This window comes from Rana temporaria, chromosome 2 (assembly GCF_905171775.1).
Source record: "Rana temporaria chromosome 2, aRanTem1.1, whole genome shotgun sequence".
NCBI lineage: Eukaryota > Metazoa > Chordata > Amphibia > Anura > Ranidae > Rana > Rana temporaria.
Genome location: NC_053490.1, coordinates 308396049 through 308421433, shown reverse-complemented (window position 1 = coordinate 308421433; position 25385 = coordinate 308396049). Strand labels below are relative to the sequence as shown.

Below are 25385 nucleotides of genomic sequence, written 5' to 3'. Positions count from 1 at the left end.
AGTTGCGGATGACAGAGGCACGTAAACTGACCACAGTGTCAAAGCTCAGTAGCCATGATAAACTGTGGTCAGTTTACGGGGGGAGGCAGAACCAGGAATGTATTTCAGGTGATACAAAGGGCCAAATTAAAAAGCACAAGCACTGAGCTGTATAACATGCTTTAAGGGAACAGGATCCATTTTTTTTCTAGGGTTACAAACAATTTTAGATCACATAAAGTCAGGATTACCTGAAATGTCTAAACTCAAATCACAAAAATGTAATTACTTGCAGTTTTTTCTTGGCACTCATCAAATAGATGAAAAAAAACACATTCGGTCATATAGTTACCAGACTAAAAGAGCGCAAAGACCAGAATTACCTGTACGCTTTGTCTGAATCAAAGTCCATTCCACCTCCCAACCCAAGCAGTCCAAAAAATGAGTCTCCCTGTAATTTTTCAAAACAGATTCAGTAAGGCAATTATGACAAGTAAACCCACATTTTTTCACAACAATGATTTATTTTATTGTGCTAGTACCTGACCAGTTTTTTCTTTGTTGATTAAAAGACGTGGTGTCTTACTAGGCACCCTGGAGAAAGAGAACATAGAATATATTACTTGTGTTTACATACACCCAGTAGCCAGGAAAAAAAAGAGCCCTGTCAAACTATCTAATTTTATATGAAGCACCTAATATGTAGAAGGGCCGCAGTATGCCTTCAAAACAGCTTTAGTTCTTCTTGGACTTGATGTCGTACAAAATAGCAAAAGGTGCAATCAGCGCAAAAATATGTGTAAATGAATAAATAGATCCCCTCCCCAAATAAATGCAAGCTGAACACTTAAAGGAGTTGTAAATAAAAAAAAATGTATGCTGAAATGACTGTTTACAGGGTATAGAGACATAATAGTTAACCGATTCCTTTTAAAAACGATTAAAAAAAGATAAAAATCAATCATATAATGTACCTACAGTTTCAGTTTCGTTTTTGCATGTTGTTTCCTGCCTCTCTGCTGTACAGAGCCACAGAGCCAATACAGGGCAGTGATGCTTTAGAAAACGAAACTGATTGGTGCTGAGGGGTTTTAGACACACAGTAATCACACCTCCTTGAAGTTAGTGACCACAGAGAGAAAGCTCCCAGCACTGTGGTTATCAGGAAACAGACAACCAGGAAGTGTGGAGATCAGAGAAGAATTACAGCAACAACAAACAATGAGGACATGAAAACAGCACTGCATTAAGGTAAATGAAGCTATTAAGATAAAAAAAAAATCCTTTACAAACCCTTTAAGGAAAATCACAAAATCCAGAAAAGTACATAATAAACAGGTTAGTGCAGCGCATAAAATTCAAATGATGCAATAAAAGTGAAAAAACCCAGCAAAAAACCTGGGCCAAAAAGTCAATAAAAAACAAAATTCAACGTGAGTGAAAGTCCAAGAAAATGTGTGACTAACAAATTCCAGAGTCCGTTGAAAATTCACCAGTGACGTATATTAAAAAAAAAAACCAATAAGTGATCCCTCCACCACTATAGGATTGGCCACTCTCACCTTAAGGCATGGACTCCTGTGTTACCAGGTAGTCATGCAAGCAGAAATGCAGATACACCCAATGGCAAGTTGTCTTATCAGGTCCCTCAGTAATCCGTAGCAGGATAATAAACCATGTATGGAAGAAAGACAGATATAAGTGCTCTCCGTTTCAAAAAATTTACCGTCAACAAAGTAGCGACGTTTTTCCGCCTATCTGCATGTGACGCTTGGGCTTAGGCGGACACGCTCGTTTTGTTGATGGTTTCCGTGACGACGAACGTTCATTTATTGGTAGGCAGACGACGTTTTAGCTCCACCCCACTGAGGAAGATCGTGGAAATGTAACGCGTACGGGGGAGGAGCACACAGACGTCGCCCGCTGCCATCCTTTCGTGAAACAAACCTGTCGTTTTTTTGTTTTATGCTACTGATCATTCAGGTTTTTGCAATTTTGAAAACGGAGAGCACTTAGATCCGTCTTTCTTACATACGTGGTTTATTATCCTGCTGCGGATTACTGAGGGACCTGATAAGACAACTTGCCATCGGGTGTATCTGCATTTCTGCTTGCATGACTACCTGGTAACACAGGAGTCCATGCCTTAAGGCGAGAGTGGCCAATCCTATAGTGGTGAGGGATCACTTATTGTTTTTTTTTTTAATATAAGTCACTGGTGAATTTTCAACGGACTCTGGAATTGGTTTGTCACACATTTTCTTGGATTTTCTCTCACGTTGAATTTTGTTTTTTATTGACTTTTTGGCCCAGGTTTTTTGCAGTGTTTTTTCACTTTTATTGCATCATTTGAATTTTATGTGCTGCACTAACCTGTTTATTATTGATGTCGTACACAGCCTGAACTGTGTGTAGTATTTTCTTCAAACACTTCTTTAAAAGGATAAGTTCACCTTTGTAAAAAATATAATCAATGCACATCTTTTTGCAGGCAAAACAATGTGTATTATTATTTATTTTATTTTACTAGGAACCTGGAAAGCATTGCACCCGTGATCAGCAGATCGCACATGCCATGCACAACTCCTGCAGACCATCAGTGTAAGTGGTCTGCTCGTACCTCGTAAAAATGATATAAAAAGGAGTATGACAGCAGAGCAATGCCTAGGTGGAAACTCCACCTTATTTTTAATGGCCATACTAAAATAAGATTTATATTATGTGCATAGTGTAGACCAGGGATCGACAAATCCCGGGCGCCAGGTCGCCATGGCGACTAGAAATAGTGTCCTGGCGACTTGGCTTGGAAGGTGGAAAAAAAAAAATATATATATATATATATATATATTTTTTTTGTGAGCTGGCGCCCTCTGGTGGTGAGCCGTTGGTATTACAAGTTATTACCACCAGATGTGAGCTGGCGCCATCTGGTGGTGGCCGTTGGTATTACAAGTTAAGCATTACAAGTTAACCACTTAAGCCCCGGACCATATTGCTGCCTAAAGACCCAAGGGGTTTTTACAGTTCAGGACTGCGTCGCTTTAACAGACAATTGCGCGGTCGTGCGACGTGGCTCCCAAACAAAATTGGCGTCCTTTTTTCCCCACAAATAGAGCTTTATTTTGGTGGTATTTGATCACCTCTGCGTTTTTTTTTTTTTTGCGCTATAAACAAAAATAGAGCGACAATTTTGAAAAAAATGCAATATTTTTTACTTTTTGCTGTAATAAATATCCCCCAAAAACATATATAATTTTTTTTTTTCCTCAGTTTAGGCCGATACGTATTCTTCTACCTATTTTTGGTAAAAAAAATCGCAATAATCGTTTATCGGTTGGTTTGCGCAAAATTTATAGCGTTTACAAAATAGGGGATAGTTTTTTTGTATTTTTATTTTTTTAATTTTTTTTACTACTAATGGCGTCGATCAGCGATTTTTTCCGTGACTGCGACATTATGGCGGACACTTCGGACAATTTTGACACATTTTTGGGACCATTGTCATTTTCACAGCAAAAAATGCATTTAAATTGCATTCTTTATTGTGAAAATGACAGCTGCAGTTTGGGAGTTAAACACAGGGGGCGCTGTAACATTTAGGGATCACCTAGTGTGTGTTTACTAGTGTAGGGGGGTGTAGCTGTAGGAATGACATCATCGATCGGGTCTTCCCTATAAAGGGAATCACCCGATCGATGCGCCGCCACAGTGAAGCACGGGGAAGCCGTGTTTACACACGGCTCTCCCCGTTCTTCAGCTCCGGGGAGCGATCGCGACGGAGCGGCTATAAACAAATAGCCGCGCCGTCGTCCCGGATCGCTCCCCGAGGGGACCCGACCGCCGCAAGTCGCGGGGGGGGTCCCGATCGGACCCCCCACCCACGTCTAGGCAGGGACGTACAGGTACGCCAATGTGCCTGTACGTGCCATTCTGCCGACGTATATGTACATGCGGCGGTCGGGAAGTGGTTAAACAGCAATTCTAATGTCATTTTTCACTATTTTCACTGCCATCTTCTTCCCTCTAATTAGAACCCCCAAACATTATATATATTTTTTATCCTAACACCCTAGAGAATAAAATGGCGATCGTTGCAATACTTTCTGTCACGCCGTATTTGCGCAGCGGTCTTGCAAGCGCACTTTTTTGTGAAAAAATTACACTTTTTTTTAATTAAAAAATAAGACAACAGTAAAGTTATCCCCATTTTTTTAAATATTATGAAAGATAATGTTACGCCGAGTAAATTCATACCCAACATGTCACGCTTCAAAATTTTGAATATCTCGTAAAACTTGCAAAAAGTTTAGGAAATATTCCCACTGGATGCAGCCGATGATGTTACCGGCATATGCGCTCTGAAGGTCCGGCATACCGTGCTGGAGCAGACGGCTCCCGTGCAGCAGTGACATCACCGTGGCTCCAGCCACTCATACAGCCAGAGGCCACAAACCGGGAGAAGACTGGGAGAATATGGAAGCCCTGTCAGCGATGACAGCACGTCGCTGGAGGGCTTTGTTCTAAGGTAAGTATTTCATAATGCCATTGCCTTTGTTGAGGATTTTTGAGATTTGACCTAATTTTTTTTTTTTTTATTCAGTTGACTGCAACCTATCTTGTATTATAATACATTTAGGCTGTGAGAAGTATTTCAAGATCTTAGTGCACTCTCATTCAGTGCAATTACTGGAGTCAAACCCTTACAAACTTTATATTATATCAGGGTTGATTTACTTAAACTGGAGAGTGCAAAATCTGGTGCAGCTCTGCATGGTAGCCAATCAGCTTCTAACTTCAGCTTGGTTAATTAGGCTTTGACAAAAACAAAACTGGAAGTCGATTGGTTTCTATGCAAAGCTGCACCAGATTTTGCAACTTACAGTTTTAGTAAATCAACCCCGTAGTCTATTTGTTTACATCTACCTGGAAAACGTATATAAATATCTCAAAATTTCAGTACATGTTTTACTATAGTGGTTCTATGTCATATAGGACAGGCTATGTACTACTCCTAAAGTCCTGACTCTGGTGGAACAATAGGCATAATGGACATTAGGACAACAGATTTTTTTTTTCTCAAACACACACCAATGCGGTCATATAGCCCATTCGAAAGAATGGTGGTAATATCTTGCATTACTCACACTTTAATTAGTTTGTTCACTCACCTTAGACCTATAGAAGAATATAACAACTATAGTATTTGCATTTATACCTGCTAGACAGGATTAATGTAATAATTTGTATGCAGAGCTACAAGAGAAGTGTGAAGGACTTTTTACCTATATGCTTCAGGTTAATCCTCCCTGCTTGTTTAAGGCTGTTAATGGTATTTACCCTTCTGCAGCCAGTCCTGTTTCAAATGTTAATTGTTCTAGCCCTGTGTTTACTGGTTACTGTGATTAGATAAGTGGCTCATGTTAATTATGCTGATTGTTTCATTGTGGTAATTATCTCTCTATATGCGGAGCCGAACCGGCTAGATACTGATTAGTTCAAAGAAATATCTTTATTTCAAGGGAGCTGTATTGAAGACCCCCCACTGTGTAAGGGGGGGGCGGAGATTTGTCATTGTAACAGTTGTAACCACATATAAGCTCTGTTTTTTACTATTAAAAGTCTGTGTTGTTCCAGCCTTAAGCCTTGCCTCATGTATGGATGCTTCTGTGATTTATTTTATGGGAAGAAGGGACTGTTTGACGGGGATATCATACCAATACCGTCACAAATTGGTTGGCAGCAGCGGGATTTTCCCTTCTACTCTCCCTTACACCAGGATTCCAAGCAGACACTGGGAACAGTGAATGGAAGGCTGCTACACCCTGCTTAAAAGAAATACACTGAAAGAACTACTGGAAGTTCGTGGAAGGATTGCTAGCAACAAAACCAAGCGGGTCATCATAGCAGAATTAATGGAGCTAGACCAGGAGAACGTGATTGCAGCAACGCCAGCAGTACAAGAGATGGAGACACCAGTGATTCAGGAGGAGTCACCAACCAACAAGCTAATGAGAGAGAAGCTAGCGTGGTTCGGCCCGAACCCAACGCCGGATGTGGTGCTGAAAGTGATGGAGCTACAGGAGGCTAAAGAAATAAGAGACAAACAAATAAGAGACGCAGAACTACAGGAGGCTAAACAAATAAGAGACGCAGAGCTACAGTTAAAACTGGCAGCAGTCCAACAAGCAGCCGCACATTCTCCAAACAGTGAGTATAGCACAGCAGACGCAAGGAAGATTCCGTTTAGCGCTTTTAAAGCTTTTGATGAAAAGGACTGTGAGATTGATAACTACCTGGCAGATTTTGAGCGACAATGTAACCTGCACCGAATAGCTAGAGGAGAGTGGGTTTCAATATTGTCAGGCAAACTGTCAGGCAAAGCTTCTGATGCTTTCTGGACCGTGCCAGATCAGGATATCCATAGCTACGCCAGGGTTAAAGAAGCGCTCCTGGCTCGTTATGCAGTAACCCCAGAGTCCCACCGACAGAAGTTCAGGGACTCACGCAAAACCACGAAAGACTCTTACGCGGAATGGGCATGCCAGTTGTCCCTGTCGGCCTCTAACTGGGTTAACAGCAGCCAGGCCACCACCGCAGAGGACATTTTGCAACTAATGCTCCTGGAGCAATTTTACAATCACATCCAGACGGATGTCAAAGACTGGGTGAGAGATCGCAGGCCCATGACTCTACCAGAGGCCGCGAAGTTGGCAGATGAATATGCGGATACTCGCAAGACAAACCAGGTCACACCACGGGTACAACCTCCACGACCAACGGCGCCCTCACACCCACCAGCCGCTAGATACCAACCGCCTAACAGACCGATGACATCGAGCCCTCGCTATCCACGCCAGGAGGACAACGAACAACGCTGCTTCCGGTGCAAACAGCTGGGTCACTTCAAGCAAAATTGCCCCATGAACGACAACACCAGGTCAAATTGGTCTCAACCTGGGTACCACCCACCAGCAGCAGCCCATTGTGTAGACTCGGCTTGGGATTCCCAGGAGCTGGGTCAGGAAGAACCATTGGGCCCCCTTTACGAAGCCCTCACGGTACAATCTGTTATTACGGACAACCGGAAACACCATTGTCAGCTGGTCATGGTTAACGGAAAAACCGCCCGAGGATTAAGAGACAGTGGGGCGACCATCACGTTGGTACAAAGACACCTTATTACTGCATCAGAGAAACCGGGGAAATCAATTGCTGTGAAAGTGGCAGGGGGGGCAGTATACCGTATTCCTACTGCACAGGTACACCTGGACTGGGGTGCGGGAGCTGGCGATGTTCATGTGGGCGTCATGAAAGACTTACCTTCTGAAGTCATCTTGGGCAACGACATTGGGCCCCTGACTTCGGCGTTCGCCTCTACCACCGCTCAGGAGGCCCACGCAGTAACCACCAGAGCACAAAGTCGCGCTGCCGAGAGCCATCCGCTTCCTACTGAGACCCAGGTAAGCCAACCCAACCTACCCTTGACTGTGGAACCCCTACCCTGGGACACCCCAGAGGACTTTGGGCGGGAGGTGACCGGAGACCCTTCCCTCAGAAAGTATCGAGAGAAAGCCAGGAGGGGCCAAGGGGGGTTAGAGAAGGAGCAATTTATCTGGGAGGAAGGCCGCTTGTACAGGCTCACCGAGACCCGGGGTAATGCCCCAGGGCCTAAGCAAAAACGCCAGCTGGTAGTCCCCCGGAAGTACCGGCAGGAGTTATTGAGGATTGGGCACGACGTACCCTTGGCAGGCCATTTGGGAATACGCAAGACAGGGTATCGGATAACCCAGAACTTCTTCTGGCCTGGGGGATCCGACGACGTCAGGGCGTATTGTCAAACGTGCGAGGTATGCCAACGTATAGGTAAAAAGGGAGACCACCCAAAGGCTAAACTAGTTTCCATGCCCATTATTGAAGAACCGTTCACAAGGGTAGCCGTGGACATTATAGGGCCCCTGGCCCAACCTAGCCGTTCCGGCAAGCGGTATATACTCACCGTAGTAGACTACGCCACCCGTTACCCCGAAGCGGTAGCTCTCTCTAACATACAGGCTGAGACTGTAGCAGAGGCCCTAGTTAAAGTATTTTCCCGAGTAGGCTTTCCCAAGGAGGTTCTGTCCGACCAAGGTACCCAATTCACGGCCGAGGTAACCCAGCAGATATGGAAAACCTGTGGAGTTAAATCCCTGACTAGCTCCCCATACCACCCCCCAGACTAACGGCCTGTGCGAGCGCTTCAATGGAACGCTAAAGCAAATGTTGAAATCGTTCACAGGGGCGTACAAGGATTGGGAGCGATTCCTGCCGCACCTTCTCTTTGCCTACCGAGAGGTACCGCAGGAATCGACCGGATTCTCACCCTTCGAACTTCTCTATGGGAGGCGAGTGAGGGGGCCCTTAGATCTCATCAAGGATCACTGGGAGGGGCAAACAGAAATTGAGGGGACCCCGGTTGTACCTTATGTCCTGGAGCTGAGGGACCGCATGGAGGAATTAGCCCAGACAGTGCGAGAGAACCTCCAGGCGGCCCAACAGCGCCAGAAGGTATGGTATGACCGACGGGCTAGGCACCGGAGCTTTCAGATAGGCCAAAAGGTCATGGTATTAAGGCCGGTCCGAACAGACAAGCTCCAGGCTGCCTGGCAGGGCCCCTATAAAGTTATAGGACAGATATGCGACACTACCTACACGATAGCCAGCTGCGAGGATGAAGATGTGAAACGAACCTTTCACATCAACATGCTCAAGGCCTATCAGGAACGGGCAGAGGAGGTAGCCGCTATCTGTGCACCAGCAGGAGAAGACACAGAGACCCTACCCCTTCCCGACCTATTGGGCAGTAGCGAAGGGATGACCCAGATAGAGAAAGTCCAGCTAGGTGAACAGCTGGAGCCGCAAGAGCGGGCTCAAGCTGGCCGCTTACTAGAAGAAAAACAGGCCACATTCTCTCAGGAGCCTGGATACACACGCCTAGCCGTACACAAGGTGGAGACTCCAGGACAGACACCCCTGAGACAGCCTCCTTACCGTATCCCCGAAGCAGTCCGGGGAGGAATGCGGAAGGAGATAGATGAGATGCTTCGGCTAGGCGTAATCGAACCCTCAGACAGTCCTTGGGCCTCGCCGGTAGTCTTAGTGCCAAAGAAGGATGGGACAACCCGCTTCTGTGTAGATTACCGGCGCCTCAACGACAAGACAGTTACGGACGCCTATCCGATGCCACGGATGGACGAGCTGCTTGACCGTATCTCTGCAGGGAAGTATCTGACCACAATAGACCTATGCAAGGGATATTGGCAGATTCCTCTAGCAGAAGATGCCAGACTCAAGTCGGCCTTCATCACCCCGTTCGGCCTATACCAATTCCGGGTTATGCCGTTCGGAATGAAGAACGCCCCGGCCACCTTCCAACGGATGGTGGATCAGTTACTTGGGGGTCTCCAGAGCTTTGCATGCGCTTATCTGGATGACATCGCCATCTACAGCGATACATGGGAAGCGCACCTAGAGCACGTAGGGGTAGTATTGGATAGGATCAAGGGGGCCGGGCTGACCCTGAAACCCGACAAATGTCATTTGGGTATGGCAGAGGTACAATATTTGGGCCACCGAGTAGGATGTGGTAAGCAACGGCTGGAGCCGGCCAAGATCGAGGCCGTTGCCAATTGGCCCACTCCCCACACCAAGACACAAGTCATGGCTTTCTTGGGCACAGCCGGCTATTACAGACGCTTTGTACCCGACTATAGCGCCCTGGCCAAACCCCTGACCGACTTGACCAAAAAGAAGCTACCCCGACAAGTCCTGTGGTCCCCGGAATGCGAGGTGGCTTTCCAAACCCTAAAGACTGCTCTGGTTAATGCTCCGGTGTTGGTTACCCCAGATCCTAACAAAAGATTTATTGTCCACACAGATGCTTCAATGTTTGGACTGGGGGCAGTACTAAGCCAGATCGGGGAGGATGGAGGAGAGCACCCGGTGGCATACCTGAGTCGGAAGCTGTTGCCAAGGGAGGTCAGTTACGCCACCATTGAAAAAGAGTGTTTGGCCTTGGTATGGGCACTCTAAAAGCTCACACCTTACCTTTATGGCCGGGCTTTCACTCTCATCACCGATCACAACCCCTTGGTGTGGCTTAACCGGGTTTCAGGGGACAACCCCCGTTTGCTACGCTGGAGCTTGGCCTTACAGCCCTATGACTTTACGATTCATTATCGCCCAGGCAAGCAAAACGGGAATGCTGATGGATTGTCACGCCAAACGGAGTTAACCTCGGACTAAAAGCTCTGAACCCGTCAACCCTACTGGACCAGGGAAGGTCCAACCGGGTTTGCCGGAGCAGGGAGAAAAAGGGGGGCCATTGTGAAGGACTTTTTACCTATATGCTTCAGGTTAATCCTCCCTGCTTGTTTAAGGCTGTTAATGGTATTTACCCTTCTGCAGCCAGTCCTGTTTCAAATGTTAATTGTTCTAGCCCTGTGTTTACTGGTTACTGTGATTAGATAAGTGGCTCATGTTAATTATGCTGATTGCTTCATTGTGGTAATTATCTCTCTATATGCGGAGCCGAACCGGCTAGATACTGATTAGTTCAAAGAAATATCTTTATTTCAAGGGAGCTGTATTGAAGACCCCCCACTGTGTAAGGGGGGGGGCGGAGATTTGTCATTGTAACAGTTGTAACCACATATAAGCTCTGTTTTTTACTATTAAAAGTCTGTGTTGTTCCAGCCTTAAGCCTTGCCTCATGTATGGATGCTTCTGTGATTTCTTTTATGGGAAGAAGGGACTGTTTGACGGGGATATCATACCAATACCGTCACAAGAAGAACTACAGTTAGCACAAAATGCTGCTGTGTAATGGACATAATACACCAATGTCCCCTATACTCCAGAATTTCCCTAATAAAATAAGGAGCCTACATTATGGAAAATCCATTTTGGGAGTATGACGCCATATTCTGTCTTGCTAATGGCTGTGGCAATGGGGAGCACCTTGTAGGTGTCTCACCAATTATTTTTCTAAAGGTTATAAGAAGGCAACATGCAAGTCAGTTTGCTAACAACTAACCAGATTTAGCCTTTAAACAAAAAAAAATAAAAATCACACAGAAAAAATAAAAAAATAAGATCATTAATATGCAGAACCAGGGAGCAAGAACACAGAAATACTTACTTGCCAACAAGAGAAGCAAATGGCTGAACTTGAAGAGATGTTCCCATTACAATAAGGAGGTCAATCTGGGGGAAATCCTACAGAAACAGGGAAACCTTGCATTAGAATAGTCTAATACAGAAAGATATAAAAGCAATGTACAAATAAACAGCCATTTAAAAAGATTGAGGGGGAAAAAAGGAGGGATCAGACCAGAACTACGTGGGAGGAGCTTGTGAATGATCTCAAGGCAGTTGGGACTACAGTCACCAAACAAACCATTGGTAACACAATACACCGCCATGGATTGAAATCCTGCAGCGCCCGCAAGGTTCCCCTTCTCAATAATGCACATGTACAGGCTTGTATGACGTTTGCCAATGAATATCTAAATGATTCATTGAAGGATTGGAAGAAAGTGCTGTAGTCAGATGAGACCAAAATGTAACTCTTTGGCATTAAATCAACTCACCGTGTTTGGAGGAAGAAAAATGCTGACTATGGCACTAAGAACACCATCCCTACAGTCAAGCACGGAGGTGGAAACATTATGCTTTTTGGGCCATTTCTCTACTAAAGTTACAGGCCAACTTTGCTGCATTGAGGGGCCAATGGATGGGGCCAAGTATTGTAAAATCTTGGATGAGAACCTTCTTCTCTCAGCCAGAACACTGAAGATGTGTCGTGGATGGGTCTTCCAGCATGACAATGACCCAAAACATACCATCAAGGCAACAAAGGAGTGGCTCAAGAAGAAACACATTAAGGTCATGGAGTGGCCTAGCCAGTCTCCAGATCTTAATCCTATAGAAAATGTATGGAGGGAGCTGAAACTTCGAGTTGGCAAGCGACAGCCAAGAAACCTTAAGTATTTAGAGAAGATCTGTAAAGAAGAGTGGACCAAAATCCCTCCTGGGATGTGTGCAAACCTGGTAACCAACTACAAGAAACGTCTTACCTCTGTGCTTGCCAACAAGGGTTTCTCCACCAAGTATTAAGTCATGTTTTGCTTGGGGATCAAATACTTAATTTTACTCACTGAACTGCAACTCAATTGATAACATTTGTATCATGTGGGCAGCAATGGAAAATCTGGTGGATGCAACTCACTTCAGGTGTGTTCGGACATGAGAATTCTAGTGACGAGTAGAGATGAGCCCAAGTGTGTTTGGACATGAGTCTGAACCCACCTGAGCTATCCCACCAAGAAGCTGTCACTGCGGACAGCCAATCATAAGTGGTGAAGGTATTTCCCACCCCACAGCTGCACCTCTTGTATATATGCGGCTGCGGTGTCTCTTTCACTTACGATTGGTTGTCTGCAGGACCAGCTCCCTGGTAGGATGGCTCTGGCGGGTTCAGACTCATGTCCAAAACACACTTGAGCTCAGCTTATCTCTACTCACCACTAAAAATTCTTTAGCAACATAAGAAGACAGCATGTGATTAAACGTACCAGCAATCACAGAAAACTGGAGATAAGTTTAAGGGATCTTGCACACTGCTTTCTAAAAACACGTTATAGGCATACAGACATTTTAGTTGTTTTTACTGATGTAAATGCAGACCATTGTTTTTAATGTGCCTTTACACAGGCATGTAAACACGGACTGTGTATAGATTGGAATAAAATAAAAACCAGAAATCTGCATTGCTGGTCAGTATTTTACATGCTTGCGGTACACTCCTCAATACAATAAAAAAAAACATTGCATTCTGGCAGCTAGAATGCATTGGACGCATGCGTGCAAACTTTCGCAAAATATGCGCCTGAAATTTTGGCCAAGAATACTGGTGTTCAAATATCAGTACTGTGTGCAAAGTACCCCTAAAGTGGTACAAGTGGCACTTGTATCTGTAGTGTTTACGTGTCCATTTTCAAAGCTCTGGGTCAGTGATGGTGAACCTTGGCACCCCAGATGTTTTGGAACCAATTTCCCATGATGCTCAATTACACTGCAGAGTGCATGAGCATCATGGGAAATGTAGTTCCAAAACATCTGGGGTGCCAAGGTTCACCATCACTGCTCTAGGTGCTGTTTCTCTCCAGTGCTTCGTTCCTCTGTTATTAGCATGAGTCACTTCTAAAGAAGTTTTACCAACACATGAGATAAAATTTGTGTGGGGGGGGGGGGGGAGATCAGCATGCAGTTCTTCTATTCACAACACAGTCCTTCTGCTATGTGAAGGGGGTGTGTTCCTTTCCTCCAATCAGCTCTCACACACTAACTGCAGCCTCCCCACCCCCTCTGTGCTCCTGACAGAGGAAGAAAGATTTTATAACGATTATGCCCTTTTGAACTGCTGTAGAAAAGAGAAGACTGCAGATAAACAAGTAAAACATATGTAGGAGGATTTGTTTCATCTCTGTGTATCACCTGGACCCACTTCACGGGGTATATGAGAGGGTTTAAAACCACTTTAAAAGAACTGAGGGATAATAATTTGCATTAAATCTGACCATATAATTACTGCATTTAACTGCGTATAACACACAACTTTTTTCACCTTAAAAATCAGGGGAAAATCCTTGGTGCCTGTTATACGCCAACCGGCTGCCTCGGAGGGGAAGGAGGGAACGAACACTGCCGAAATAGACAGAGACGAATCTCCTGTGTACTCGGCTCCACTCGAAGTCAGGCCCAGTCCCGCCTCCTAGCATTTACGTCACACCATTGGTCCAGTGTTATGTCCATCATAGGAGCCGGGCCAATGGGCAGGACTGGGCGTGACTGCGAGACGAGCCAAGTACACAGGAGATCCGGCTCCGTCTATCTCGGCAGGGGAAAATACTGCAGATGGGCACTAATCATTCTGCAAAGAGAGGCAGGACTGCAGATGGGCACTGATCATGCTGCAATGATGGGGAAGTTTGCAGATGGACACTGGTCATGCTGCAATGATGGATGGACAAGGCTGCAGATGGACACTGGTCATGCTGCAATGATGGGCAATTATTTTTAAAATGTACATTTTTTTCCTTAAACTTTTCCTTAAACTTCCCTCCTAAAATTGGGGTGCGTGTTATATGTCAATGAATACGGTAACTCCAATGCAATATTAAAAAACAACTCTATGTACTATAAAAAATAAAAACAAAACAAAAAACGTGTTATGTACTAAAAGTAATGGGTTCCCTTTAGCCTCTAACAGGAAAAAAAAAAGTAGAAAAATAAAGCAGAACTTGTTTGTGGTCAGCTCTTCTCATCAGCATATCCTTGCTGGGCAAGTCTGAACACATTACTCGCACAATAAATTAGGAGCTTCTCCTATTCTGCTCTAGGTTAGTGGTGCTGGCGTTCAACATTACGCAGTGGAGCACAGGCCGATAAAAGTTATCAAATACAATTCAAAATACTAACAACAACTTACAAAGCCATCCACAACTCAACCCCCACCTACATCACTAACCTAGTCTCAAAGTACTAACCTAATAATTCTCTTTGTTCCTCCCAAGATCTCCTACTCTCTAGCTCCCTTGTCACCTCCTCCCATGCTCACCTCTAGGACTTTTCCAGAGCCTCTCCCATTCTATGGAACTCCCTACACCAATCTGTCCCATTATTTTCTACTCTGTTTGCTTTTAGACGATCCCTGAAAAACCCTCTCTTCAGAGAAGTTTATCCTGCCCCCACCTAACAACTGTACTTTGATTTTCTACATCAGCTCCTCCTACAGTTATTACCTTTTGTATCACTTGCCCCTCCCTCTTAGATTGTAAGCTCTAACGAGCAGGGCTCTCTGATTCCTCCTGTATTGATATGTATTGTAATTTTACTGTCTGCCCTCATGTTGTAAAGTTGCAAACTGTTGGCGCTATATATATCCTGTATAATAATAAAAAAATGGTTTAGCAATTTGGGATAAATAAATACACACCTTTATCATTACAATACAGTTTAAAATTTTGCATTATCTACTTACAGATTTTAAAGCCGAAAAGAAGCGGGATGGCAGACTTTCCCCAAAAAATACAATATCTGAAACATAAAACTTAACCCATTAAGCAGTGAATTTATTCTAAGAAAGCAAACATTTTTTAAATTGCTCCCCAAATCTTAGATTTGATGGCTGCATTGGTTTTCTTTTTTAGGCTTTCTATTTTCACCTAGTGAACCTGGTTCACCTGGTTATTTTTTTCAATAGACCAAGCTCTCTTTCAGATGTATCACTTACAGATGTATCAGTATCAGTTACAGGGATGAGACAAACCATTTACCTTTGGCAGGAGTGTTTAGAATGATCAGCTTTTATTTATTCATGTAAAGCCTCAATCCTAAAAAAAGAAAAAAGACTGTTTGCTGTAACCGATTATAAAGTGTTAGCTGGAGTTTGGCTTCAATTTTGTTGGTGTACTTAAATCTGCTAGTGCATTTAACACTCCCCTCCCCCCAGACTGACAATGCTCCTGTTGTGCCACCCGTACTAATTCATCCAGAGTGAAGGCACTCTGATACAGGAGGTGTGTTACTGGCCAGATCACCAGGTGAAAACAGAAGGTGAAAAAGTCTAAAAAAGAAAACAGATGCAGCCACCACATCTAATGATTAGTAAGCTGAAAACTTACGTTAGATCTACCGGTAACGGTATTTCTACGAGCCTTCCAGGACGGCACACCAGAGAGATGAGGGCTCCTCCCACAGGAAACACAATCAATTGACAAGTTTGTTATAAGTTCCCACCCACCCCCTTGCTCCTCAGTATTTAATAAAGTAATCTTGAACTGGTTCACAAGGGGCACCCCATCGGTACTTACCATTTAGCATATAGCTTACCTTTCTTCACATAGGGTGGGTAGTAGGCCTGCCGTCCTGGAAGGCTCGTAGAAATACCGTTACCGGTAGATCTAACGTAAGTTTTCTCCTTACGCCTTCCAGGACGGCACACCAGAGAGGATATAAAAGGACCTCAGGCCTACCTCAGGGTGGGACCACAGCTTGGAGGACCTTCCGACCGAAAGCCAGGTCTTGCTGTGACAACAATTCTACACGGTAGTGTTTCAGGAAGGTGTGATGACTTGACCAGGTAGCCGCACTACGGATCTGGTCCCAGGAGGCACCTGCTCTCTCAGCCCAGGATGTCGCCAGAGATCTGGTTGAATGAGCTTTGATATTAAGTGGAGCTGGTTCTCCTGCACACTGATAAGCCTCTGAGATAGCTTCTCTAATCCATTTTGAGACCGATGGCTTTGAGGCCTGCAATCCCTTCCTGACTCCGGCATAGAGGATTAGGAGATGGTTAGATTTCCTAAAACTTTTGGTTCTCTCTAAATATATAAGAAGACATCTTCTTACATCCAAACAATGAAACTTAAATTCCTTCTCGTTCTTTGGTTCTGAACAAAAGGACGGCAATATAATTTCTTGCGTCCTGTTGAGTAAGGATGCTACTTTAGGTAGGTACAGGGGATCTGCCCTAAGAGTGACCCTGTCTGGTTGCACCCTAAGGAAAGGCTCTTTCATGGACAGAGCTTGCAGATCTCCCACCCTCCTAGCTGTAGTAATAGATAACAAAAAAGCTAATTTTAACGTAAGGAACCTAAAGGAAACTTTCTCTAAAGGTTCAAAAGGGGGCATAGATAATGACTCTAATACCCTAGTAAGGTCCCATGGTGGACAGAAGCTTTTAAGGACGGGGGACATTCTTTCCCTAGCTAGTAAGAACCTCTTAACTAGGTCATCCTTCGCTAATCTTTTATCCAGGTACACGGAGAGGGCTGCTACCTGTACCCGCAGGGTGCTAACCTTAAGCCCGGCGTCTGCTCCATCCTGGAGAAAATCCAGGATAACCGGAACCGACTGGGAAGACTCTAGTCTTTTTCTACTCCAGGTCTGGAAAGTTTTCCATACTTTTAAGTAGATCTTTCTGGTGACCGGCTTTCTACTTGTAAGGAGAGTATTTATCACCTTTTCTGAACAACCTTTTCGTTTCAGAATCTGGCGCTCACTAACCAGGCTGTTAGTTGAAAAAACTCTGGTCTCGGGTGAAACACTGGACCCTGCCTGAGGAGATCTGTTCTGGCTGGCAGTTTCAGAGGTTCTGCTACTGACATGAATCTCAGATTCGCAAACCATGTCCTCCTTGGCCACCATGGGGCAATAAGGAGGACCTGACCGGGGGACCTGCTGACTTTCTGGAGTACCCGCGGAATTAGCGCCAGGGGTGGGAAGGCGTAAGCCAATCTGAAGTGCCAGTTCTGGGACAACGCGTCCAGGCCCTCGGAATCCCGTTCTACGGAGGTTGAGAAGTACCTGTTCACTTTCCTGTTCTTCCGGTTTGCGAACAGGTCTATGTCTGGTTCGCCAAACTGAAGAACTAGGGCCTGAAAGACCTCGGGATTCAATTCCCATTCTCCCTGTCTTATTTGTTGGCGACTGAGGAAGTCCGCTTCTATGTTGTCTGTCCCCTTTATATTATGTATGGCTGAGATGGAGGTGACCTTTTTCTCTGCCCAACCCAGAATTTCCATGGTTAGTTCCAATAGGGGCCCGGATCTGGTACCGCCTTGGTGATTCAGGTAGGCTACTACTGTAGCGTTGTCTGAGCTCACCTGGACCTCCCTGTCTGTGACATCTTGTTGGAAGGCCTTCAGGGCTTCTCCCACTGCTCTGAGTTCCCTGAAATTGGAAGATTGGCGAGCTAGGAGGTAGCACCATCTTCCCTGGGCTTTTTTCCCCCCCAAGTGGGCACCCCACCCCCATGTGCTGGCATCCGTAGTTAATTTTACCGGATCCCATTGGGCCCAAGGTTGACCTTCCCTTAGGTTTTGGTGACTGGTCCACCACTCTAGGGACGACAGGACCTGAGGGGTGAGTAGAATCTCCTGATCCAGGGATTCCTTCTTCTTGTCCCAAGAGGACAGAAAGAAAAAATGGAGTATCCTGGCATGCAACTGGGACCAGACTACCGCTGGTATGGATGCCGACATTAAGCCTAGGACTCTCATAACTGACCTCCTGGGAAGTCTGGGGAATTTTACCAGATTTTCTGCTGCTGACGCCATTTTTTTATTTTTTTTCTTCTGGCAGGAAGAGCGTCTGAAGCCTGGAGTCTATAGTGTAGCCCAGGAATATTTTTACCTGTTCTGGTATGAGGGAGGACTTCTCTAAATTGATAATCCAGCCTAGGCTTTTTAAAACCTCCATCACCCTGTTGGTATCCCTCTGAACCTGTGATTCTGTCTGACCGGAGATCAGTAGATCGTCCAGGTATGGTATAAGGCATATCCCTTGAAGATGTAGGAAGGCTACCGCCTCTGCCAGTATCTTTGTAAAGATTCTGGGGCTGGAGGTTAGGCCGAAGGGCAGCGCCCTGAACTGCCAATGACAGATTTCCTTCCCTACCACTACCGCAAACCTCAAAAATGCCTGATGGTCCACGTGAATTGGCACGTGCAAATAGGCGTCCTTTAGGTCTATGGTTGTCATGTAGGTTTCCTTCATGAGGTTCTTTCCATGGAAAACTTCTTTTGTTCTAAAAATTCGTTTAGTTTTCTCAGGTTTACTATCAGGCGGAATTTTCCTGATGGTTTCTGAACCACAAACACGTGGGAATAAAACCCCCGGTATTGCTGTTCCACTGGCACTGGTATTATTACTAGTTGCTCTGCCAATTCCTGGACCCCTTCCAAGAGGGCCTTTCTCTTTAGGGTATCCTTGGGGAGCTGCGTGAGGGTGATCAGAGGGGGGGGGAGGTAACAAATTCCAGGCGGAACCCATCCCTTATAATCTTGTGTATGTAGGGACTGTCTGAAATACTTTCCCACTGTTGTAGAAACTGGGACAGCCTCCCCCCTACTTTGACCTTGGCGTCACTTGGTCTGTTTTGCATCAGCCTTGGCAGGGGGAAAGAGCAAGTTATTCTTTTTGTTCCCTTTGCCGTAAAACCAGCGCCTGTTGGGTTCTCTTTTATACTTCTGTTTGTTTTGCCCCTGGGGGCCTCGAAAAGTCTTCTTAAAACCATCTTTTTTAGGTTTCACAGGGAATTTCTTTCCCTTTTCTGAAGACCTAACTAGGACATCATCTAATCCTTGGCCAAACAGGAGTGAACCCTGGAAAGGGAGTCCACACAGTTCTTGGAACCTCTGGGATCTCTTCAGTGGCATAGATTGCCTGAAGGAGACTGTCCACATCCTCTGCTGAGAAGAGGAACCTTTTCAATTTTCCTTCCTCCTGAGACATGACTGAGTCTCTATCCTCCTCACCCTCTGAGCTGTGTCTAGTGACCTGGCTCATGACCTCACTTTCCTCTTCTTCCTGATCATGGGAAAAGATTTTGGAGGGTAGGAAAGGGGTACTGGGTCCTGCAAGAAGCCTTCCCTGAGAGATCAGACTCTCTCTAGGGACCGGTTCCTCTGTGCTAGGGGCTGTGGCTGCTTGTGTAGCCGTCTCCGTGAAAGCTCTAACCGTGGCCAACATTTCGGACTGCATTGACAAGAGAAAATCTTTCATCATGGCAGCCGCCTCCTTCCCAGCCAGCTGGTTAATACACTTGTGGCAGAAGGGTTTGGTGTAGGATTTTGGGAGCTTATCTTTACAGTTTCCGCATTTTTTAGAGGAACTGCCACTAGCTGAGGCTGAGGATCGAGCAGAGGCCCCCTGGGTTTCACCGGGAGATTCTGTTAGAGAGGGAACATAATAAACAGCAATGTTATTCCTTCCCGCTCGGGGCTGCAGGCTGTACTGGGGAGAAAAGAGAGAGAGAACGAGGAAGGCAGCCGATACCAGCTGCATCCTGAAGTTCAGGAACTCTCACTCTCCTCTTTCCTCCCTTTCCAGGAGGGACAGTACTCACCGACCCCCGATCTGGATTTGGTTGCCGCAGCGCTAGTCTTCCCTTCCTCTTCCATCATGAGGAGGTTGACTGGGTCCTTGGCTTGCCGGTACCTGTTGTAGGGTTTATCCGCCGCCGACCCCACCGCTCCACGCTGCCCTCCACGCCGAAGCGTCACTTCCGGGTTGCCGTGTAGGGAACGCCCACTCTCTGGTGACGCGCTTCCTGTACCTCAGAACGAGGCCTGGAGCGCAATGCTCCTTTGCAAACCCCCCCAGGAAGGAGAGATCAGCAGCGTGGCGGATTTTTTGCAGAGGGACGATGGCTTTTTCACCACAGCTCAGAGCGCCCATGCATGTCTTTGTGGCGACCTGTGAGCAACCGAAGCCAACAGGTTAGTTCAGCTCTCCCCGGCCTCCCTGAACCTGCCTCAACAGGGGTACCCTTCGACCTCACCGTCTCCAGGTAATATAAAACAACAAACGTGTCGCTGTGTTCGGGAAGAAACACAATCAAAATACTGAGGAGCAAGGGGATGGGTGGGAACTTATAACAAACTTGTCAATTGATTGTGTTTCCTGTGGGAGGAGCCCTCATCTCTCTGGTATGCCGTCCTGGAAGGCGTAAGGAGAAATATATTACAGTTTTGGTTTTGGGAATAATACCACTTTAGGATAAAATGAAAAAAGAAACCACTTTAAAGTATTTGTGAATTCAGACATAATAAAGCTAATAGTAATTAGAAGACAGTATTTTTAAATTAAAAGTTGCTTTGATCTTTATAGAAAACAATAGTTATGTACCTTTTTAAAATCTTTTATTTGAGGGTCACATGATTGCACAGTCTGCCTTTCTGTTTATTTCTCCAAAGCAGGGGGAGTGTCTCTGTTAGGGGTTGGGTGGACAGACAGACAGACTAATGAGCGGGCAGAGCAACATCATACACAGCCAGGCAGTATGCTCCTCATCTGTGCAGTCTGTGCTTTCAGCTCTGACAGCAAGGGCTCCTGCTGGAAGCTGCTGTCAATCAACACAGCAGGGCTGGACAGAGGGTGTGGCAGACAAATTGACTACAGAGATACAGGCATGTATCTGCCGAGAGTAGATGGTCACAAACTGATCGAAATTTGGGGGGGGTACCAGGCAGATTGACCAAAACTTCAATCAGTGTAGGACCAGCTTTAACAATAAATTACAACTCACCGGGTTTGACCAAGTTGTTACACTTTTCACACTTAGGGATCAAATCAGAGAAAATCTTTTCTGAAAAGATAAAAAGAATACATCATAAAAAAATATCTGCAGAAAATAAAAGATTTTAGCTTTGTACATCTATGTGATTAAGTTACTGTGATACGAACAAAGATAAAAACAAACATTCTAGTGCTAAAGTGTTAAACCCACATCATTCAAAACTATCAATAAATGGTGTATTACATGCTGTTCATACTCACTCAGTCAGTCACTATGGGATTTATGTATTCTGCAAAAAACCTAGTTGATCCTGCTGTTCTCGGTCTCCCCCTTTTGTCCATGTCCCCACTGCAGCTGGGGATTTTGCCGAGTAGTGTTGGCAACTAGTGCATATGGTCAGTTTTTAGTGAGTTTCTATGCTGAGCATTTCCTCCCTATCACATCTGATCAGCCCATGTGACTATAGAGTCACACATGTGGGTGTATATACAGTGGTAAATGACAGCCCACTCCCTCCCTCCTCCTCCATGTCCACTAACCAGATAATCACAATGGGAGTGGGATATTACATATACAGTGGGGGAAATATTTGATCCCCTGCATATTTTATAAGGTTTCCCACTTACAAAGAAATGGAAGGTCTATAATTTTTATCATATGTGTATATTAAATGATAGAGACAGAATATCAACCAAAAAAAAAAAAACACGATACAAATGTTATAAATGGAGTTGCAGTTTAGTGAGAAAAATAAGTATCTCCAAGCAAAAAACATTACTTAGTATTTGGTGGAGAAACCCCTGTTGGCAAGCACAGAGGTCAGATGTTTCTTCTAGTTGGTGACCAGGGTTGTACACATCTCAGGAGGGATTTTGGTCCACACTTTTTCACAGAGCTTCTCTAGATACTTAAGGTTTTTTTTGGCTGTCACTTGGCAAGTCGAAGTTTCAGCTCCCTTCATACATTTTCTATAGGATTAAGTCTCCAGACCTTAACTGAAGATGGGTCTTCTAGCATGACAATGATCCAAAACATACCACCAAGGCAACAAAGAAATGGCTCAAGAAGAAGTACATTAAAGGCCATGACCTTAATGTGCTTCTTCTTCAGCCATTCCTTGGTTGCCTGTTTTGGGTCAATGTCATGCTAGAAGACCCATCTTCAGTTAAGGTCTGGAGACTGGCCTAGCTTCAGTGTTCTGGCTGAGGGAAGAAGGTTTTGTCCAAGATTTTTGGCCCAATCCATGCGGCAAAGTTGGCCTGTACCTTTAGCAGAGAAACAGCTCCAAAGCATGAAGTTTCCACCTCAGTGCTTGACTGTAGGGATGGTGTTCTTATGGTCATAGCCAGCATTTTTTTCCCTCCAAACACAAACGAGTAGAGTTAATGCCAAAGAGTTCAACTTTGGTCTCATCTGACTACAGCACTTTCTCCCAATCCTTCTCTGAATCAATTAGATGTTAATTGGCAAACTTCAGACGGGCCTGTACATGTGCCTTCTTGAGGAGGGGGACCTTGCGGGCACTGCAGGATTTCAATCCATGGTGGCGTATTGTGTTACCAATTTTTTTGGTGACTGTGGTCCCAACTGCCTTGAGATCATTCACAAGCTCCTCCCTTGTAGTTCTGGAATGATTCCCTCACTTTTCTCATGATCATCCTTACCCCATGAGGCGAAATCTTACATGGAGCTCCAGACCAAGGGCAATTAAAGGTTATTTTGTATTTCTCCCGTTTGCAAATAATTGCTCCAACAGTTGTCTCCTTGTAGCCCATTCCAGCTTTGTGCAGGTCTACAGTCTTGTCCCTGACGTCCTTTGACAGCTCCTTGGTCTTGCCCATGACGGTGGGTTTGAAGGGAAGAAAGATTGTGGACAGGTGCCTTTTATACACATAACGAGTTGGAGTAAGGGGCACCTTCTGAAATTGACTAATCTTTGTACCACCTGAGCACATACTGTAGCCAGAATTATTGTTGGTTGGTAGGGAATCAAATACTTATTTTACTAACCGAACTGCAACTCAATTTATAACATTTGTTTTATGTGTTTTTTCTGGCTGGTATTTTGTCTCTATCATTTAAAATACACCTATAGAAAATAGCTGCTCAAAAGGGCATAAATCACTAACACATGGGTACTAACATCCTAAATAATATCAAGAATATTCTTTCCCAAAAAAAAAATTTTTAAAAAATATTCATAAAGTACACCTATGACAAAAACTATAGACCATTTCTTTGTAAGTGGTCAAACTTACAAAACCTGCAGGGGATCAAATAATAATTTTCCCCCACTGAAGATTGATGGTGGCTTCACCTCCTTCATATTCTAAGACACAGGTTGTGTCACGTTTCTCCAGCCTGTAACTACTAGAAATCAACCCACATTGTTATTGGCAAAAAGTTAAAATTTGATTTTAAATAAATATTTGTATGACAATTTAAAACAGTTTATTGATCTAAATTATTTTTACTCTGTATCCCAGAGGTTGCTTTTCTTTTTATTTTCAACATGTGACCAGCAGCAGAGGACTAGAAGCTCCTCCTGCTACGGTTTCCCTACAGACAGGCTGGGGAAGATCGGCGCCATGTGACAGCTGTATATCGATTGGGAAAGAAGGTACGTAGATTTTTTTTGTTAATAAAAATTATTACAGTGCCATCGTCCACATACAGATATAGAAGGGACAATGTAAATTAAACAGTGCGTGTTTAGTATCACTTTAAGAGTTAAAAGACCTGTAAAATGTTCTCATCTATACAGCCTGGTAAAGAAAATGTGAGCAGATTGTGCGTTAAAAAAGGAACTATGCCCACTCTGCTAGTCCACAAACCCTAATGCAAAATCCCTAGGTGTTGAATAAAATATTAAAATGATTTAGCAAAAAAAAAGTAAAAGATGGGCTAAAGTAAACAAACAATCTCATGGCACTGGCAGTCAGCTCGTTTTACATATTAACCACTTGCTTACTGGGCACATAAACCCCCTTCGTGCCCAGGCGAAATTTCAGCTTACGGCACTGCGTCGCTTTAACTGAAATTTGCGCGGTCGTGCGACGTGGCTCCCAAACAAAATTGACGTTCTTTTTTCCCCACAAATAGAGCTTTATTTTGGTGGTATTTGATCACCTCTGCGGTTTTTATTTTTTGCGCTATAAACAAAAAAAGAGCGACAATTTAAAAAATATATATATATTTTTTACTTGTTGCTATAATAAATATCCCAGTTTTTTTTTTTTTCTCAGTTAAGGCCGATACGTATTTTTCGACGTATTTTTGTAAAAAAAAAAAAAAAATCGCAATAAGCGACTGGTTTGCGCAAAAGTTATAGCGCCTACAAAATAGGGGACAGAATTATGATTTTTTTTTTATTATTATTTTTTTTACTAGTATTGGCGGCGATCTGCGATTTTTATTGGGACTGCGATATTGCGACGGACGTATCGGACACTTTTGACACAAATTTGGGACCATTCACATTTATACAGCGATCAGTGCTATAAAAATGCACCAATTACTGTATAAATGTGACTGGCAGTGAAGGGGTTAACACTAGGGGGTGAGGAAGGGGTTAAATGTGTATCCTGGGTGTGTTCTAACTGTGTGGGGGGAGGAGGGTGATCGATGCTGTGTCTCTATGTACAAGGGACACAGATCGGTCTCCTCTCCTCTGACAGCACGTGGAGCTCTGTGTTTACACACAGAGCTCCACGTCCCTGCTGTGTTCCCGACGATCGCGTGTACCCGGCGGACATCGCGGCCGCCAGGTACACGAAACGGCTTCCCAGCGATGCGCCGGGACAGTGTCTACCTGCTGCGCGCCCCCCAGAGGCACGCGCGGGTAATGCACTTTAAATGACGTTCAAAGACGTCCAGTTGGCACCTGAGAGCCGCGCTGTTGACGTCTTTTGTCAATAGCGCGGGTCTCAAGTGGTTAAAGTAGTTTGAAACCCTAACTTGATGACATTTAGTTTGCTAAAGAACTATGGGGTTGGTTTACTAAACGTAAACAAGGCTGTTTCTCCATGCAAGAGAAGTTGCGCTTCATCCTAGAGTTTAGTGAATGTGGTCAAGTTTCACTTTGCAAAAATCAAAGAATCAAATACACAATTACATGCAATGGGAAAAAAATTGTTTTTGCTTGCACACGATTCATATTATTCACTAAGCTTTGGGGCAAACTTCCTTGCTTTTAGCAAATCAAACCCTGTGTGTCAAAAACAAGTCATACCTATTTTACATAAAATACTGTTTTCACCTTACTTTCAATCACTGTCACATCTTA

The 25385-nt window shown here is 44.6% G+C and overlaps 1 protein-coding gene across 2 annotated transcripts in view; it reads right to left on the bottom strand.

The window, feature by feature from the left end:
* The window catches only part of SIRT2 (sirtuin 2), a 69432-nt gene that overhangs the window by 5599 nt on the left and 38448 nt on the right, over nt 1-25385 (bottom strand). For both annotated transcript variants that reach the window (XM_040337359.1, XM_040337360.1), the window contains 5 exons: nt 21110-21169; nt 15059-15114; nt 11156-11232; nt 522-573; nt 363-430 (listed from right to left, as the gene is read on the bottom strand). In XM_040337359.1, the coding sequence (XP_040193293.1) occupies nt 363-430; nt 522-573; nt 11156-11232; nt 15059-15114; nt 21110-21169 (313 nt within the window). The remainder of the gene's footprint in view (nt 1-362; nt 431-521; nt 574-11155; nt 11233-15058; nt 15115-21109; nt 21170-25385) is intronic.